The sequence below is a fragment of the Garra rufa genome, chromosome 13 (assembly GCF_049309525.1).
Source record: "Garra rufa chromosome 13, GarRuf1.0, whole genome shotgun sequence".
In the NCBI taxonomy this organism is placed as follows: domain Eukaryota; kingdom Metazoa; phylum Chordata; class Actinopteri; order Cypriniformes; family Cyprinidae; genus Garra; species Garra rufa.
Window position 1 is genome coordinate 24,731,975 of NC_133373.1, and position 17,539 is coordinate 24,749,513.

Sequence of the window (17,539 nt, forward strand, 5' to 3'; positions counted from 1 at the left end):
CACCTTCATGTCATTCCAAACCTGTATGACCTGTATGGAACAGAAGATTTTTTTTGGACCCCATTGACTTTCATTATATGGCCAATCACAGAATCATCTGTTATAAGTTTCATCGAAGCTCTTTGGTCTCTTTTTGTTATGTTAATAACAGGAAATGGATTGACACATGTGTAAGAGCAGGAAGACACTTATTATACTGTTTCTTGCTTCTGTTTCACACACACTAACTCAGTCTCTTTGAAGTCCGGCAGAATGAGGAAAGGGGGCTCCTCTGCACTCATGAAGTATTCATGCCAGTGTGTGTGAAAGTGCATGCTTTGCACGTCAGTGAAGTGTGTTCGTGTGATTGAAAGAGAGAATGTGTGTGCAGACAAGTGTGTGTGGAGCATGCTGCCTATCAGTGGCGCTTTGCACAGCAGCTGTGTACTGACACTGTGTCTGGGAGGGGAATGGAAAGGGGGCTGGGCTGAGGAGAGGAGAGGGAGAGAGCGAGTGCAGCAAAGCGAGAGGGAGAAGGTGAGAGCGACTCACCAGATTGAGAGAGAGACGTGGAGAGTAGACGGAGAGGACTGTTGGACTTCTGCCAGGGTTTCCCAGCAACAGCAGAAGCAGGAATCGACTCTTTTTTTTCCCTCATCCCAGGGGATTTGCCTTTTCCACTGCCTTCCCTGGGAGTTCCGTCATTGGGAGAGTAGCGGACAGGAGCGCAAAAGAGTGGAGGAAAGGAGTGCAGCAGAGAGGGACGACGTGCCCCCGCCCAGCCTCGTTGCAGAGGTAAAGTGAGGGCTACCTTGGAGGCAAGTGGAAAAGTTGATTGCAGCTTTGGGTTACAAACTTTTCCGACAGGTTAACTTTGGGAAGTCGACTCACTCTGTGGAACTAGAGAGTGGCAGAAAATGCTTCTCTGCTGGAGTGCCACGTACCTGTTTGTTCTGCAGAAAACTTTTAAGGGTCGTCATGAGCATTTTTGACATCTGCTTAGCGCCCTGCTCATCTCGTCGCACCTGTATTCGCTTCCTCGTCTGGGAATTTGCATGAAATGGACCCCTGATGACAGTGACAGTAATCACATCACCCCGTCCTCCAGCAGACACCTCTAGCCCCCCGTCTCCAGCCCGCCTTTTGCACCCGCCCCGCCTCGCTCTCACATGTGCCGGGAGCCGTGGAGTGCTCTTACCGGGGTCTGGAATGAACAAGTTAAAAAGCTGCTTTTCTCACCGATGTGATGATATGACTTCTGAACTGAGATAATGGATTGGAGAGAACTGTAAGTATAGTGGACTCTTTAGTTGTTTATCAACCATTATAAGCTTTTACAGTAGGGTTTGTGTAGTTAAACTGGTTCTGGTAAACCAAGGATGTTGGGTTTGATTCCTATGGTTTATTTGGATCTAAATGCAGTCAATATTCACTCATCAATTCTTTTTAAACCTGTATGACTTTCTTTCTTCTGCATAACACAAAAGAAGATATTTTTAAGAACGTTTCAGTTGTTTTGTCCTTACTGTGAAAGTCAATGGGGTCCAAAAAACACTGGACCCAGTTGATTTTCACTATATTGCCAAAACATGACAATTAAAAGATTAATAGATCTGAACTCTCTAATGTGCTCCTCCATTGTTCAAATGCTAAGTGTGCATAATTAAGGTTGCAAAAGTGCTTAGATAAGCTCAGTTGCATTGGTTTGCTCTCAGTTGCAACCCAAAAACCTCACTTGCAGTAAAACTAGCACTATCCAGAGGGAGAGTGTTCACTGCAGGGCTGGGATGGGAGATTTAACAGGTGGGTGCATCTGTATAAAGCCCAGCCTGGCGTATCGGAGCTCACTCTCCCATGCTGCTTTTCACCCACTCTGGTCACTCACCTCTCTTTGCTCCAGACTGATATATCAATCTTTTGTGTGTGTGTGTGTGTGTGTGTGACAGTGTCGTGCTTCATAAAGAGCTTGTAAAGCATTTGTCGTGCAGCCAGACGCGGTGAATGCGGCTCTCTGCCCTGCGTGTGGGCGTGGGTCTCCTCTTTATGTTAGAGGAGGCGCTGTATATGTGTATGTGTGTGTGTGTGTGTGTGTGTGTGTGTGTGTGTGTGTGAATAGGTGAGGTGTGTGGAGGAGGAGGCAAAGAAGAGGCTTTGTCTCCATAGGTGGGTTTAACATTAATAAAACCCTCCTCCTCTCACTCAAGTATTTTTTTTTCAACCTCTTATGCCCCCTATTACAAGCTCTTCATCTTCACTCCTAGTCTGTCTCCCTCATTCACACCCAGGGTCCAAAATTAACACTTGACAAGTGCCAAATGAGAATAAAAATTGGCTTTGGTGGGTAAACAAAATGCCCTGCTGTTTACTTTATGTATTTATATATTTGTTTACATGGAGATCTATATATACATTTTAGGAAATATTGAAATAATGTGGAAAATATAAAAATTTAAAATATATATCTATGGGCCATTATACAGAATTGGTGCAAAGTCAGAGTTGGAAATGTCTTGAAAAAAAAATTGAATGCAAATGTATGCAAATTGTATAATATCCAAGGTATAATAATTGAATTAGAAGGGTTATATTGACCAATTAAGGTTTTGCTTACATCTGCATTGTAAATATATATTTGCTATTTTGCTATTTTATTACATTTTTTAGAGTTTAATTAATAACAATTACATTTTTAACAATATTTTAAGTGTAATTTATGAGATTTGTTGCATTTTGAATAAATTTTTCTTTGTAAAAGGCAAAAAGGTGATCATACTGATTTCAGAGTTAAGAATTCATTACTATCAATATAAATTGAACCAAAAACATAACATCTTAGTTGATAATTCAGTATAAATATAAAGTAAAATTCACAAAAATACGTAACTGCATTTAGTTTATTACTTTTGTCATTGCTGAAACAATGATGACATGTTTTGGTTGTGACACCCAAAAAATATACTTTCGGCAGTGACATGAAAATGTCAAGTTTCCTAATTTACAAAGAAAACATAAAATAAATAAATATATATTTTAACTTCACTTTTGTAAAAGAATCAAAAAGTTACTTTTAAAACAACAATGAATAAAAAAATATATATATTTTCATACATTGTTATTTAGGGATTAGGGTTCGTAACAGCCAACTCTCAACTGAAAGTACCCAATAAATGATGATTTTAAATATATTAAGCTTACTAATATTTTAAATATTATTGTGGGGTCCAATAGATAATAGAATGATCTTAGTAAACATCTAAGATTTGAATACTTAAATGCATTTTAAATGTGTCTTTGGTTGTGGGATGGCAGCACCAATTCTGTATATATGGCCCATGTACGTTTTTAATATTGGCTGGTATAGATATATTTATTGGCAGTACATTTTTGCAATCCAAAAATGCAAAATTAATTGTGCTTTGTCCCCATTTAAACATGCACATGGAGATAACTCTAAGTGCTAATTTCTTTCTGTAATCTGTAGTGTTTGCACACACATCCCGTCACACCTTTTAATGCATGGCACATACACATTTCCTGTGGGGGCCTCCTCTTGTGTCCTTCATGGAGACTGTAATTACACAGTGTTCTCTGTGATTTTTCACCCCTGAAGAGGCTGTGCTGAAGGAGTTGCAGGGAGAGAGAGAAAGGATGTGAGGAAGAGTGAGGCATTTAATGAGCTCAAGCTTTTCTCCTCAAGCCCTTCAACCTCATGCTAACAGGCATAAAGACGCAAACATGAGCTGGAAAACACACACAGCTTTAGGTAGCTTACATCTTTTTACTGTTACTAGACATGTATTGCCAAAAGCGTGTGGACAACCAAAAACTACACCAATATGCACATTTTCATTAATAGGAATCTTCCTAAAACCTTCTGCTCCTCTGGGAATGCTTTCCACAAGATGTTGGAACATGAATGCTAAGCATAAGTGAGGTCAGGCACTGCCGTTGGGTGAAGATTTGACTTAATTGGAAAGCCAAACCCACGAATCTCCACATTCTTTTGATTGTGTAGCTAATTATAATTACTTCAGCCTAACCAAAACCAAAAATAAAACATTTGGCATTTTTAGAATAATAAAGACATTATGTCTTTATGAACCATTTGTAGTAGCTTCTGATAGCAACATAAAAAGAAGGTTTTTCAGATTTAACTACCCATTGTCAGCAGCATTATGCCTGTACTTGTTCTGTTGCAAAAAGAAACACTTTTGCTTTTACTTTTACCTTTCCTTTCTATTAAGTTTCTCTCTATCTGTGTGGCTTTCTGTTCACAAGTTTGGGGTAAGAAAGACTGTTTTTGGGTGCTTTGAATGAATCAAAAGTGGGAGTAAAGACTTTTTTATATTATTATGAAAGGTTTCAGTTTCAAATGGTGTTCTTTTCATTCAAGAATCCCTAAAAATGTATTAATGTTTAAAATATTAAACAGCAAAACTGTACATACAAGAAAATAATAGTTAAATTTATAAAAATGATCCTGTTCAAAAGTTTACATACACTTTATACTTAATAATACTATCAGTTTATTTATTTATTTTTTAGTGATAGCTCTTTATAAGTCCCTTGTTTGTCCTAAACAGTTAAACTGCCCGCTGTTCTTTAGAGTAATCCTTCAGATCCAACAATTTTTTTGTTTTTTAGCATTTTTGCTTCAGCTTTTTGACTTTTGAATTTGAAGATCAGGGTAATTTTACTTATTTTGTCTTCTGGGAAACAGAAGTATCTTCTGTAGCTTCTGAAGGGCAGTACTAAATGAAAAAAAAAAATGATATTTAGGCAAAATAAGAAAAATGTACACATCTTCATTCTATTCAAAAGTTTACACCCCCGTCTCTTAATGCAACGATAAATAAAAAATAACATGCATTTTGTCTAATCCCTCTTATTTTGGTAAAATAATTAACATTTTGCATATTCTGCAAATTAACTTTTGACCTCAACAGTATATTATAATGCATAACAGTTACATTAAACAAATAATATTTCTGTTTTTATCAAATAAAGGCAGTCTTTAATTATTTAAGTCACCACATGTGATTTTCTTGTGTTCATAATCATGTTCTTTGTTGTTGGATTGTCTCTTACTCATTCATTCAATCTGTGTTCATCTCAAATATTTGGAGGACAGATATGGAGTAGTATTGCGATGCCAGTGCAATTCAGGAAGAACATCCTGGACATAACTCCTTGACTTACATTTTTGTTTGCTGCTCCTTCACAGGGCTGCCCAGAAGCTGAACCTCTCCAAACGGAAGAAGCCTCAGCCGCTTCCACCCTCCCCACCTGACCCAGAAGAGCCGTTCTTCTACACTGATGGCTTCAGCGCTGCCCTGCAGCTCTCGCCCCCACCTGTACCCCCATGTTTCCTCAGGGCAGGGTCAAAGGTTAAGGACAGCCCTGGAATGGGAAAGGTACAGTAAAGTCGTCATTTCTAAAGCTTAAATCTCCTATACCAGTTCTTCATAGATTTCTGGATGGAAATGTTTTTTAAAACATGATCAAAGCTTAGATGGTCAAGGTTGTGGCAAAATTATTGTTATCTGCCAATGAATAATAGGAAATCTTAAAACCATGTTGACACGACCGATTGTATGTCATAATTGTAGAGATTTTTGTTTCTTTATTAAAAAATGATATCATACATAAACCCCTGGTTGCCCTCTGCTCAAGAATGCCCCGTGGGTTTCTCGATTTGGCTAGTTCTCGGGTTACCATCAAAGCAGACTGTGTGTGACAGCATGGGTTGGCCCAGTTGTCCTGATTCCCAGGCTGTTGGAATTCCAAGAAGCTCCTTCGGAATGCCAGACAGCATTCCTCGCTGTAAGTGACTGACAGGCCGTGGGAGTGGGAAAAGCGGTGTATGAAAACAGAAGTGTCAGAGAATGACATCAGGGGGCATTTGAATGAAAGACATATTTCTTTCTCAGAATATAGCTGTTTATTGGTGCTGGACAGTCTGAGTATACAAATGCTTATGATATCTGAATGCCTCGAGGAGCCATATTTGTGTCTCGTTCTTGGATTATTTGTACACCAGATTTTTGAGAATTACTTTTGGTGATCTGGAATATTGTGTCTGAAGATTTCCTCTGATCTGTGAACCAATAAACAGATCAGATGTCGTTGTTTGATATATGGGATTGTAAGGTGAAGGAATAAGTATTATCGGAACCTGTTGCAATGTAAGATAAGTCTGTTTTACAATAGCAGGGATAAAGCAAATTGACAGCCTTGATTCTCCATGCTGGATGTTTGGAGTTTAGTATTAAATTTTTTCTTTTTATAAAAATTACTAATAAAACACATTCTTTAGGGAAACATGATTCTGTCCAACACTGAAAAGCCAATTGTTTTCATATTAACTGACAGATATTAAAATTCTATACAATTTTGTTTGAATTCATAAACATAAAACACTAAAAACTAAAATGTAGCAAGTGAATTGCATTACAAACTCAGTGTACCCACATTTATAATGTACAGAATGAAAAATACATATTCATTTAGAGATTTGCTTAAGATTTTGTTTCAGATTAGTGTTTTTAAAGATTAACTTAAAGGATAGTTCACCCAAAAATGAAAATTCTGTCATCATTTACTCTAGCTCAAGTTGTTCCAAACCTGTACAAGTTTATTTCTTCCTTGGAACATAAAAGAAGATACTTTGAAGAATGCTGGTAACCAAATGGTTGACAGTCCCCATTGACTTCCATATTATAGAAATAAATACTATGGTTTGCAATCAGCTTGAGAATAAGTAAATAATGACAAAATGTTAATTTCTGGGTGAACTATCCCTTTAATTGGCATTAGATGACAACAAAGGTAATCTAAATGTAAAAAACAGTATTAAATACCCAATACCTACCAATACCAATAAAAAAAAAAAAAAAAAATTCTAATGACGGCCAGTAAACACCATGTACAGTGTTGACCATTCCTAGATCTCCCTAATGTGGTCTTACAAGCAGTACAGGCATGAGTTGGCCATAACGTGTGTTTTGCCTATAAAAATGCCATAATTCTCTGTGCCTGGATGATCACTGTCATTCTAAAGCATGTTGGTACCCATTAGGCAAAGACTTAATCCCAGGTCACTCCAGGGGGACGGTTCATGCAATTAGTGCACTTGTATAAAGAGCATCTGCTTAATATTAACCTGCCAGCCATAATGAGCTGAGGTCATGCTCTCTGGAACATCTGTACATATACTGCTACATCTTGACATGTAACTGACAGTTCCATATATACTCTCCCATGGGACTTTCTAAAGCATCATGAGCATCTCAGCATGTTGCCGCTATTTTGAGTAACAAACTCATTCCTTTCCTTAACAGCCCCTTGAGGTCTAAAAGCCATGGAAGATTGCACTGACCCATGTATGACCCTCCTCCAGCACAGGTGATGCACTCTAAATAAATTCAAAGAGATGGGAGCGATTAGAGTCTGCTTTAGGACGACTTTGCTGTGGGAAAGTAAGAAGATAATGTGTGTTTTTAGCATTAGATACTCTAATAGACTGCTGAGTCATAAACAGCAGCAGGTGCATGGTGCAGGTTTTTATGGCGTCATGTCTGCAGGGAGATGATTCGCTCATTAGAACGGTGAGGTCACCTGAGTTACTCCTCAAAATGCATCCAGACACCTCTAGAGAGTCAGCTTATTACATCATCCTCACATCTATTGCAGTTGGAAGGCTATGGAAGACATTTTCCTTTCCTTAATTGTGCACCTGATTGTGTTGATGCATTGTGCAAACACAGCATTAGAAAATGTGCACAATAGGCATTAAAAGTTTTCTAAAGTCACACCAAAGGCAGGCAGCTGCAAGGTTTTAATGAGTTTTATCAAGAAAAAAAGACAAAGTGAAGTGATTGCTGATAAGCCCCACTGAGTTGAAGTATGTTGCCTGCTGATTTTGAGACACTTGTGAAGGAAATGGGTATGAACACTCACTTTTCTTTATTTTTGGATGAAGGAAATGTCAGAGTGCTTAGAAGGCAGCAGGTAGAGAGGAACAGGTGATTGTGGGAAGGCAGCGCTAATGCACTGAGGGTAATGGAAGTTAATTTGAGTGAAACGACTGACTGACACATCACTGGTGCTTTTGCACTCAAGGGAATTGCTTGATTTGCCCTTTTTATTGCAAGTTCCAATAAAAAAATGATTTGATTTGTGTCATTGATAAATGCTTAAAACTAGTAATTAAAACACCAGTGGGATTTCTATCATAATAAGCTATTTCTTTTCAATACAGGGTGATCACTTGCTGTCAGGTTTAGTTGCAATTGTGTTGGGTTTAAAAACAACATTTCATTTTATTATTAGATCTGGATCCTATGGAAGCCCATTTCCGCCAATGGTTTAAGAAAAAAAAAAAAGGTTATTGCAACTTTTTATCTCAGAATTCTACGAACTGTAAGATATAAAGTCACAATTCTGACTTTTTTCTCAGAATTGTGATATATAAACTCAATTGTGAGAAACAAAATCAGAACTGCAAGATTAAAACTTGCAAATTCAGATTTTTTTTTCACAATTGCAAGTTTATATCTTACAATTTTGCCTTTTTTATCACAATTCTGACTTTTTTTCTGGCAATTGCAAATTTTATCTCACAGTTCTGATCTGTGAGAATTGTGAGGTATAAACTTGCAATTGTGAGTAATAAACTCAGAATTGCAAGTTTATATATTACAAAACAAACTCCCAATTGCAGTTATAAAGTCAAAATTGCGAGATACTCACAATGCTGACTTTTTTACTCAGAATTTTGATATATAAACTCAACTGTGAGAAATAAAGTCAGAATTGCAAGAAAAACCTCGCAAATTCAGATGTTTTTTTTTTCGCAATTGCGAGTTTATATCTTGCAATTCTGACTTTTTTATCGCAGATCTGACTTTTTCTCAGAACTGTATAATACAAACTCGTAATTGCAAGTTATAAATTCAGAATTGCGAGATATAAACACAATTCTGAGAAATGAAGTCAGAATTGCAAGATATAAACTCACAATTCTGACCTTTTCCGTGGAGTTGTGATATATACCTGATATAACCTCACAATTGCGAGAAATAAAGTCAGAATTGCAAGATAAAAACTTACAATTCTGACTTTTTTTCTGGCAATTGCACATTTATATCTCGCAATTCTGACTTGTGAGAATTGTGAGGTTTAAACTTGCAAGTAATAAAGTCAGAACTACAAGTTAAAATATTGCAAAACAAACTCGCAATTGCAAATTATAAAGTTCTAAAGTCAGAATTGCGAGATATGAACTCACAATGCTGATTTTTTTCTCTCAGAATTGTGATATATAAACTCAATTGTGAGAAATAAAGTAAAAATTGCAAGATAAAAAAGGACTTATTGCATTTCTGACTTTTTTCTCAAAATTGTGTGATACAAACTCGCAATTGCAAGTTATATAGTCAGAATTGCGAGATATAAACACAATTCTGAGAAATGAAGTCAGAATTGCAAGGTCTAAACTCACAATGCTGACTTTTTTTCTCAGAATTGTAATATATAAACACAATTGTGAGAAATAAAGTCAGAATTGTGAGATAAAAACTCTCAATTCTGCATTTTTTTTCTGGCAATTGCGAGATTATATCACGCAATTCTGACTTGTAAGAATTGTGAGGTATAAACTTGCAATTGCGAGTTATAAAGTCAGAATTGCGATATATATAAACACAATTTTAAGAAATGAAGATATAAACTCACAATGCTGACTTTTTCCTCCGAATTATAATATATAAACTCACAGTTGTGAGAAATAAAGTCAGAATCGCAAGATAAAAACTTGCAATTCTGACAGTTTTTTTGCGATTGTAGGTTTATATCTCACAATTCTGACTTTTTTTCACAATTCTGACTTTCTTCTCAGAATTATGAGATACAAACTCGCAATTGAGAGTTATAAAGTCAGAATTAAACTCACAATTGTTTTTTTTTCTCAGAATTGTAATAAACTCACAATTGCGAGAAATAAAGTCAGAAGTGCAAGATAAAAACAATTATTTTTTCTCGCAATTGCAAGCTTATATTTCTGAATTTTTTTCTCAGAATTATGAGATGTGAACTTGCAATTGTGATTATAAAGTCCGATTCTGAGGGGAATGTTCAATCTCAGAATAGTGAGTTTATATCTCACAGTTCTGACTTTATTTCTCAGAATTGCAAGTTTATATCTCACAATTCTGACCATAACTCGCAATTGCAAGTTTATATATCACAATCCTGAGAAATAGAAGTGATGTAAACCAGCTTCTATAAGATCCCTGAGCTTTTTAAATGGTAATTTCAAGACTGCTATGTCAAACTATGTTTTGTTGTCTTGCTTAGGGTACTACGTCTTTTAAAAATGCTGGTCTTCTGATATATTCTTTGGAAGGGAAAGCTTGGTCAGTAACAGTCTTTAATGCCAAACATATCAGTATGAGTAAGGAACATAGTGAGCCTGATCGGGCAACAGAGATCCTTGTTGTCTGCCAATTTAATTCTTGATCTCAGTGGAGGATTGTAAACTTCAGGGGCTGTTTGTTGCTGAAAGTGTCCCTAGTGGCAGAGCTATAAAATAAGGCGTTAAACACAGACAGTCAAGTACATTATTGCTTCATTGAGTAGGTGAAATAATAAACTCCTCTGCCTCAGTCATGTTTCACTTTGCTATCATTCATGTTTATGACTGTAATAAGGGAATAGATGGTGCATCCATGCTTTGTGTTAAGTACATCATGTGTCCCATAGTGATTATAGATTTATAAGTTTATATTACTGTCAGACACATAGCTATGGATTCATGATCCCTAAATGAACTTAAATGAGTTTTTGATGAAATTGTTTGGATTTTAATATATTTTCTAATTTAATTAATTCCTGTTATGGCAAAGTTGAAATTTAGCTGCCATTACTCCAGTCTAAGCTGATTTGGTGATTGAGAAACCTTATTATAATCTACTATACTACTACTAATATTCTTTGTGGAAACATAATATATTTTAAATATTTGTTAATATAAAGTGTCCGGTCAGAAGATGGCGAGTCTGTTTTCTGAATCCAGACGCACTTTACAGCAGGATGTCCCCTGTGTGGGAGCAGAAGGGCTTTGGGAATCTCAGTATTCATCTTCTGCTGATTACATGCTTTCCACTTCGCCAGAATGAGGGGCATTCTTGGCTAGGAAACTGAAAGACTTTATTTTCAAACCACTCAATAATTGTGAGAATTAGTGGGTGGGAGGGTGCAATTACGGCCGTATGCTTTGAATTCAGCTGCAAATTCAAAAAGAACTTGTCAGATATAAAATTATGTAGGAACCACATCATAATTATGATATGAATATAATTATGTGCTTTGCAGGTCAAAGTAATGGTGAGGATATGCCCTGCCAAAGGATCACGAGACACCTCAGAATCCATGTCCTTTCTCAAGGTAGATACCCATAAGAAACAGCTGACCTTCTGTGAGCCGCCCACCTGCGCACGTTCCACCTCTGCCACCGCCCCAAAGATGTTTACCTTTGATGCTGTCTTTGCTCAAGATGCTTCACAGGTACAGTAATGATATAAATGCTTCAATTTTTGGCAATGGCAGTAATAAAAGCAAGCATTTTACAAGTTATACCAAGGAGATATCCCTTATTTCCTGTCTGTACTTATAATTTTATATTGAACAAAAATCTTCACAGAACTGATGTCAAACAGGCAGGACATCCATGCTGAGATCAAAGCAATACATAAGGGAGATATTCAGTTTCGCTTGGTTTGCGAGGTCGATAAAAGCTTTGGGTTGGTGAGTTGGGGTTATCGTTCCGAGCCCACAGCGCCTGAAGGGATCTCAGAGGAAAAGATAACATAGCTCTTTTCTCAGCTTCCTCCTGAACTCTTTGGGAGTTTGGAGTCTTTGGGTTTCCTGTCCTAGAAACATCAGGTCTGATGATCAATGACTACCCCACATTGTTCAGAACAAAAGAGGCTTTGAGCGAGCACACATCAGAGGTGGTTTTTACAACAACACTGTCAAAGCTTTCCTCAAGCTGCAAAATACACACAAATAATTCCAGGGTTTGAAATCTTCATCTGTCCTTACTGTATTTTCCATCTCTTTGGGAACTTTGCAAGGATGAGCAAGGATCAAGTTTGCAAGGATCTATCTGTCTATCGTTCTGTCTGTCTGTCATGCAATCTATCTATCTATCTATCTATCTATCTATCTATCTATCTATCTATCTATCTATCTATCTATCTATCTATCTATCTATCTATCTATCTATCTATCTATCTATCTATCTATCGTTCCGTTTGTCTGTCTGTCTGTCGTTCTCTGTCATTCCATTTGTCTGTCCTTCCGTCTGTCTGTCTGTCTGTCTGTCTGTCTGTCGTTCCATCTGTCTGTCGTTCCATCTGTCTGTTTTTCTGTAGTTCCGTCTGTCTGTCTGTCTGTCTGTCTGTCTGTCTGTCTGTCTGTCTGTCTGTCTGTCTGTCTGTCTGTCTGTCTGTCTGTCTGTCCTTCCGTCTGTCTGTCTGTCTGTCTGTCTGTCTGTCTGTCTGTCTGTCTGTCTGTCTGTCTGTCTGTCCTTCCGTCTGTCTTTCTGTCGTTCCGTCTGTCTGTCTGTCTGTCTGTCTGTCTGTCTGTCTGTCTGTCTGTCTGTCTGTCTGTCGTTCCATCTGTCTGTCTGTTGTTCCCTCTGTCTGTCTGTCATTCCGTCTGTCTGTCCTTCCGTCTGTCTGTCTGTCGGTCCTTCCGTCTGTCTGTCTATCGTTCCGTTTTGTCTGTCTGTCTGTCTGTCTGTCTGTCTGTCTGTCTGTCTGTCTGTCTGTCCTTCTGTCTGTCTTTCTGTCATTCCGTCTGTCATTCCGTCTGTCTGTCATTCCGTCTGTCTGTCTTTCTGTCGTTCCGTCTGTCTGTCTGTCTGTCTGTCTGTCTGTCTGTCTGTCTGTCTGTCTGTCTGTCTGTCTGTCTGTCTGTCTGTCTGTCTGTCTGTCTGTCCTTCCGTCTGTCTGTCTGTCTGTCTGTCTGTCTGTCTGTCTGTCTGTCGTTCCATCTGTCTGTCTGTTGTTCCCTCTGTCTGTCTGTCATTCCGTCTGTCTGTCCTTCCGTCTGTCTGTCTGTCGGTCCTTCCGTCTGTCTGTCTATCGTTCCGTTTTGTCTGTCTATCGTTCCGTTTTGTCTGTCTGTCTGTCTGTCTGTCTGTCTGTCTGTCTGTCTGTCTGTCCTTCTGTCTGTCTTTCTGTCATTCCGTCTGTCCGTCTGTCTGTCTGTCTGTCTGTCTGTCTGTCTGTCTATCTGTATGTCTATCTGTTTGTTGTTCTGTCTGTCTGTATCATTCTACCTGTTCTGTCATTCTGTCTGTCTCACATTTGTCTTTTGTTCTCTTTGTCTGTTGTTCTGTCTGTTTGTCTGATGTTTTGTCTGTCATACAGTCTGTCTGTCTGTCGTTCTAGCTATCTCTCTTTTTTTCTCTATCTGTCTGTGTTTCTCTCTGTCGTTTTGTCGTTCTGTCTGCCTGGCTGTCATTCTGTGTGTCTATTGTTCTGTCTCTTGCTCAGTCTATCTGTCTGTCTGTCTGTCTGTCTGTCTGTCTGTCATTCTATCTATTTTCTATCATTCTGTCTGTCTCACGTTTGTCTTTTGTTCTGTCTGTCTGATGTTTTGTCCGTCATCCAGTTTGTCTGTCATTATTTTGCCTATTTGTCTGTCTGTCCATCATTTTGTCTGTCATTCTGTGGTTATCATATCATTCTGTCTGTCTGAATAAAAATACTGTTTATACCACTAAAACAGTTTGAGTTGGTGTTTTCAATCTGGGTTTGTGTCCTCAGGCGGAGGTGTGCTCAGGGACAGTGGCAGAGGTTATCCAGTCTGTGGTCAACGGGGCAGATGGTTGCATCTTCTGTTTTGGTCAAGCAAACCTCGGTTAGTACACATCTGTTCAGCCTAGTAGCCCATATTTTACAGTAATTAACTTTATTGTTATGATAACCCACCTCTCTCTGTCACAACTCCTCATGCAGTCATGCTCTGACAGATAATGCATTGTTCAGAATCCATTTTTAGATTAAGTAGCCTTCACTCACATGAGGTGAAAGAAAAAGTGACATAAAATAGACTGTTTTGGCTGCAGTCAAAATTTCCTAACAAGGAGGCAGTGAAAATGCGGGGAGGGCATATGTGTTATAGTAGAAATAGCAGCTTGTTGAACACAAAGTGCCCTCGTTTTACACTTTGTGTTTGAAAAGCGCTCAGCTTCTCTCTCTCTGACTCTCTTGTTGTACAGCCCCTCACTGTGAGAGACTGTGTGCCTCCCACCGTGCTGCTTCAATCCCCCATAGTTAGCTTGGCTGCTCATTTGCTCTGCTTTAGCGTGGTATATTCTCTCATGACTAACATCCTTGTGGGCTAATTTTATTAGCTTAGGGGTGTTTTACATAGACAGTCCTATTATTAACACAAATCCTATTATAGACCTGCTCTTATATCATTATGTACTTAAGTCAAGCAAAGTTAATCAGTTGACAGTGTAATTTTTATCATGTCTGCGTTGACAAATGCTGCTCACTTATGTCATTTTTTACTTTAACTAAATAAGACCATGTAAAGACCATGTAAGGACAATTAATACAAATGATAATGTATTGTCTTCTTTTTTCACTATATCTCACCTTTACCTCACAGGCAAAAGCTACACTATAATCGGCAGGGACAGCTCCACACAGAGCTTGGGTGTGGCACCCTGTGCTATCTCTTGGCTCTTCAAGCTCATCGAGGAAAGGAAAGAGAAGGCTGGCACACGATTCTCCATCCGCGTGTCTGCTGTGGAAATCTGTGGCAGGGAGGAGGTGTTGCGAGACCTGCTGGCTGACTTTTCCACAGGGACTTCCCAGGACAGTCAGGGCGCAGGAATTTCTCTACGAGAGGATCCTGTCTGTGGATCACAGGTGCATTAGAGTTTGTTTTTGTATGTATAGGTCTACAAAGTCTTCTCAAATATTTGAATGGTAGTATACAGTAATGACTGCTGTCAAAATGAAAAAGTTAACCTCAAATTGCTTTTGTCTTCCTTCTCTTTTTTTTACCTCTGTGTCTCACTTTCACTTTATACGTGTCCAGCTGCAGAACCAGAGCGAGTTACGAGCGTACTCTGCAGAGAGGGCGGCATTCTTCCTGGATGCAGCTCTGGCAGCACGCAGCACAAGCAGGTCTGACTGTAAGGAAGAGGACCGGCGGAATTCTCACATGCTCTTCACCCTACACATTTCCCAGTACCGTATGGAGAAGAGCACCAAAGCAGGAAGTATGGCTCGCTGTGCTCCTTTTCACATTTATTTAGGAAACTCTTACTGAAATGTGATATTTATGACATATGGTATTTAATATATGTGACTTTGGACCACAAAACCAATCTTAAGTAGCATGGATATATTTGTAGCAATAGCCAAAAATACATTGTATGGGTCAAAATTATTGATTTTTCTTTTTGAGATCATGTTCCATGAAGATATTTTGTACATTTCTAAGAACTTTATTTAAGTCAATTTTCTCAATATTATGATTTTTTTGCACATTCAGAATCCAAATTTTCAAATAGTTCTATCTCGGCCAAACCAAACATCAATGGAAAGCTTATTTATTCAGCTTACAGACAATGTGTAAATTTCAGTTTCAAAAAATGTACCCTTATGACTGGTTTTGTGGTCCAGGGTCACATATGGTTGTTTGTCTTTTAGGAAATGAGAAGAAATGCTAAAATAATATTTTAAACAGCCATAATTTAACATCTAGGGCTTGAAATAATTCAACTTCAAGGGCAATTTACCTCCACCTCAAAAATTAAGTTATACCGCCTGTCTAAGAATTCATATCATATATCTTTATGCATCATTAGTATTTTGAGAAGACTGTTACTGAGGGCGGCCGATACCTGACTTTTCCATTATCATGCTCTCGGTGTTCACAGAGAGTATCAGTTACCTCAATTGAGTCCTGCTGATAACGGCTCTACGAGAATGCTAACAAGAAGGGTTAGCACGTTTTCATTACTGGGCGTAGCCATCCTGTCAAGTCAGCATGTCAACATTAGCATGATCATTAGTATTGCGCTCCCGTCGCTGCAATGCAGGCTGGGTTCTGGCCATTGATACTAGCCAGAATAGATTTTAATATGTAATGAGGCTGGAGTCTCTTCTACAGAGATGTTTATAGAGCCCAGCATGAAATGAGAAGCTTGTTTGCATTCCCGCTTCACAGAGGGCTTCGGTTCCGAGGGCTGGCTTTGTAAATCCTGCCGACGTGAGGTTAATGGCCTCCATCTCGGTGTGAAATAAATGCATCTTCTGTAATGATACTGAATGAATTTTACTCTAGTGACCTACATGGGACTGTAATCTAACTAGCTGTACTTACTTTTATTGCTTGCTGTTTGATGGACTGCCAAGGATATAGAATCACCACTTACCTAGCAGAGATCCTATATCCAACGGCTGTCTCATAAGGTCCCCTGAAACACTGCGATGTGTGGTACCTGTGGCCTTTTTAATGATAAAATAGTCCAGAGCAACTAAGCCATTCGTAGAATGTGTAAGCCCAAAGAGTTTAGTAACATGGACATTGGGAGTCAAATTTCTATTTTAACAGGCTGTATATCACTTTGCAGTGTCTGGGAGTCGTAGCCGTCTGCATCTGCTGGATTTGGGCAGTTGTGAGTCTGATTTGAGTCAAACACGAGATGGAGGGAGAGGCCAATGTCTGTCATTGGGTGCCCTTGGAAATGTCATCCTAGCCTTGGCCAATGGAGCCAAGCATGTGCCATACAGGTATGTGTTTTATGGTTCAATTAATCAATACAAACCAATAGTGGGAAATGATAGATCTCTGTTAATGGTGGTAATGTGTCTCTGAGCACACATTGAACCCTCCTGATCTGCATCTGCAAGGGTTTCATTCTCAGCCTGCTCAGATCAATGAAGCCAATTAGCCAGCTTTGCGGGGAGAGAAGGCAGCCAGAGCGAATTGGACTTGAGGTGGGATGTATTGACAGGAATGTGGGTCAGAGAGTCAGAGATTTATGCTGAAAGAAAATTAAGAAATACTCACCCGGAAGGTGGGATACTAAATACAGTGACGTGAGCAGAGAAGATTAATCTTTTTCTTGTGACATAACATCCTCCACAACAGAATCAAATAAAAACACTCCAAATCAGGTCACTAGAAAGTGTGCATCATTTTCTTCGGATTCTTTTTATTCAAGCATGATTCATAAACCTCTATTTTAAGACAACCTTAGAAGGAAAAGAGGTTGAATGTTGTAAAGCCTAGCTTCCTTTTTGGCTAACGAGAAGATTTTTTGATGTATAATTCAGAGACAGCAAGCTTACCATGCTGCTGAGGGAATCGCTGGGCAACATCAACTGTAGAACCACCATGATCGCCCACATCTCTGACTCGCCAGCCAATTATGCCGAATCTCTTACCACTGTGCAGCTTGCCTCCCGAATTCACCGCATGAGAAAGAAGAAATCCAAGGTTTGTGATTCAAACTGATGTATTG

The 17,539-nt window shown here is 38.6% G+C and overlaps 1 protein-coding gene across 1 annotated transcript in view; it reads left to right on the forward strand.

Moving 5' to 3' along the window:
* kif26aa (kinesin family member 26Aa) overlaps positions 1 to 17,539 on the forward strand; it is a 115,310-nt gene that overhangs the window by 81,823 nt on the left and 15,948 nt on the right. The window contains exons 5-11 of the mRNA XM_073816479.1: positions 5,204 to 5,393; positions 11,353 to 11,544; positions 13,815 to 13,908; positions 14,668 to 14,930; positions 15,103 to 15,286; positions 16,646 to 16,805; positions 17,352 to 17,514. Coding sequence (XP_073672580.1) covers positions 5,204 to 5,393; positions 11,353 to 11,544; positions 13,815 to 13,908; positions 14,668 to 14,930; positions 15,103 to 15,286; positions 16,646 to 16,805; positions 17,352 to 17,514 — 1,246 coding nt within the window. The remainder of the gene's footprint in view (positions 1 to 5,203; positions 5,394 to 11,352; positions 11,545 to 13,814; positions 13,909 to 14,667; positions 14,931 to 15,102; positions 15,287 to 16,645; positions 16,806 to 17,351; positions 17,515 to 17,539) is intronic.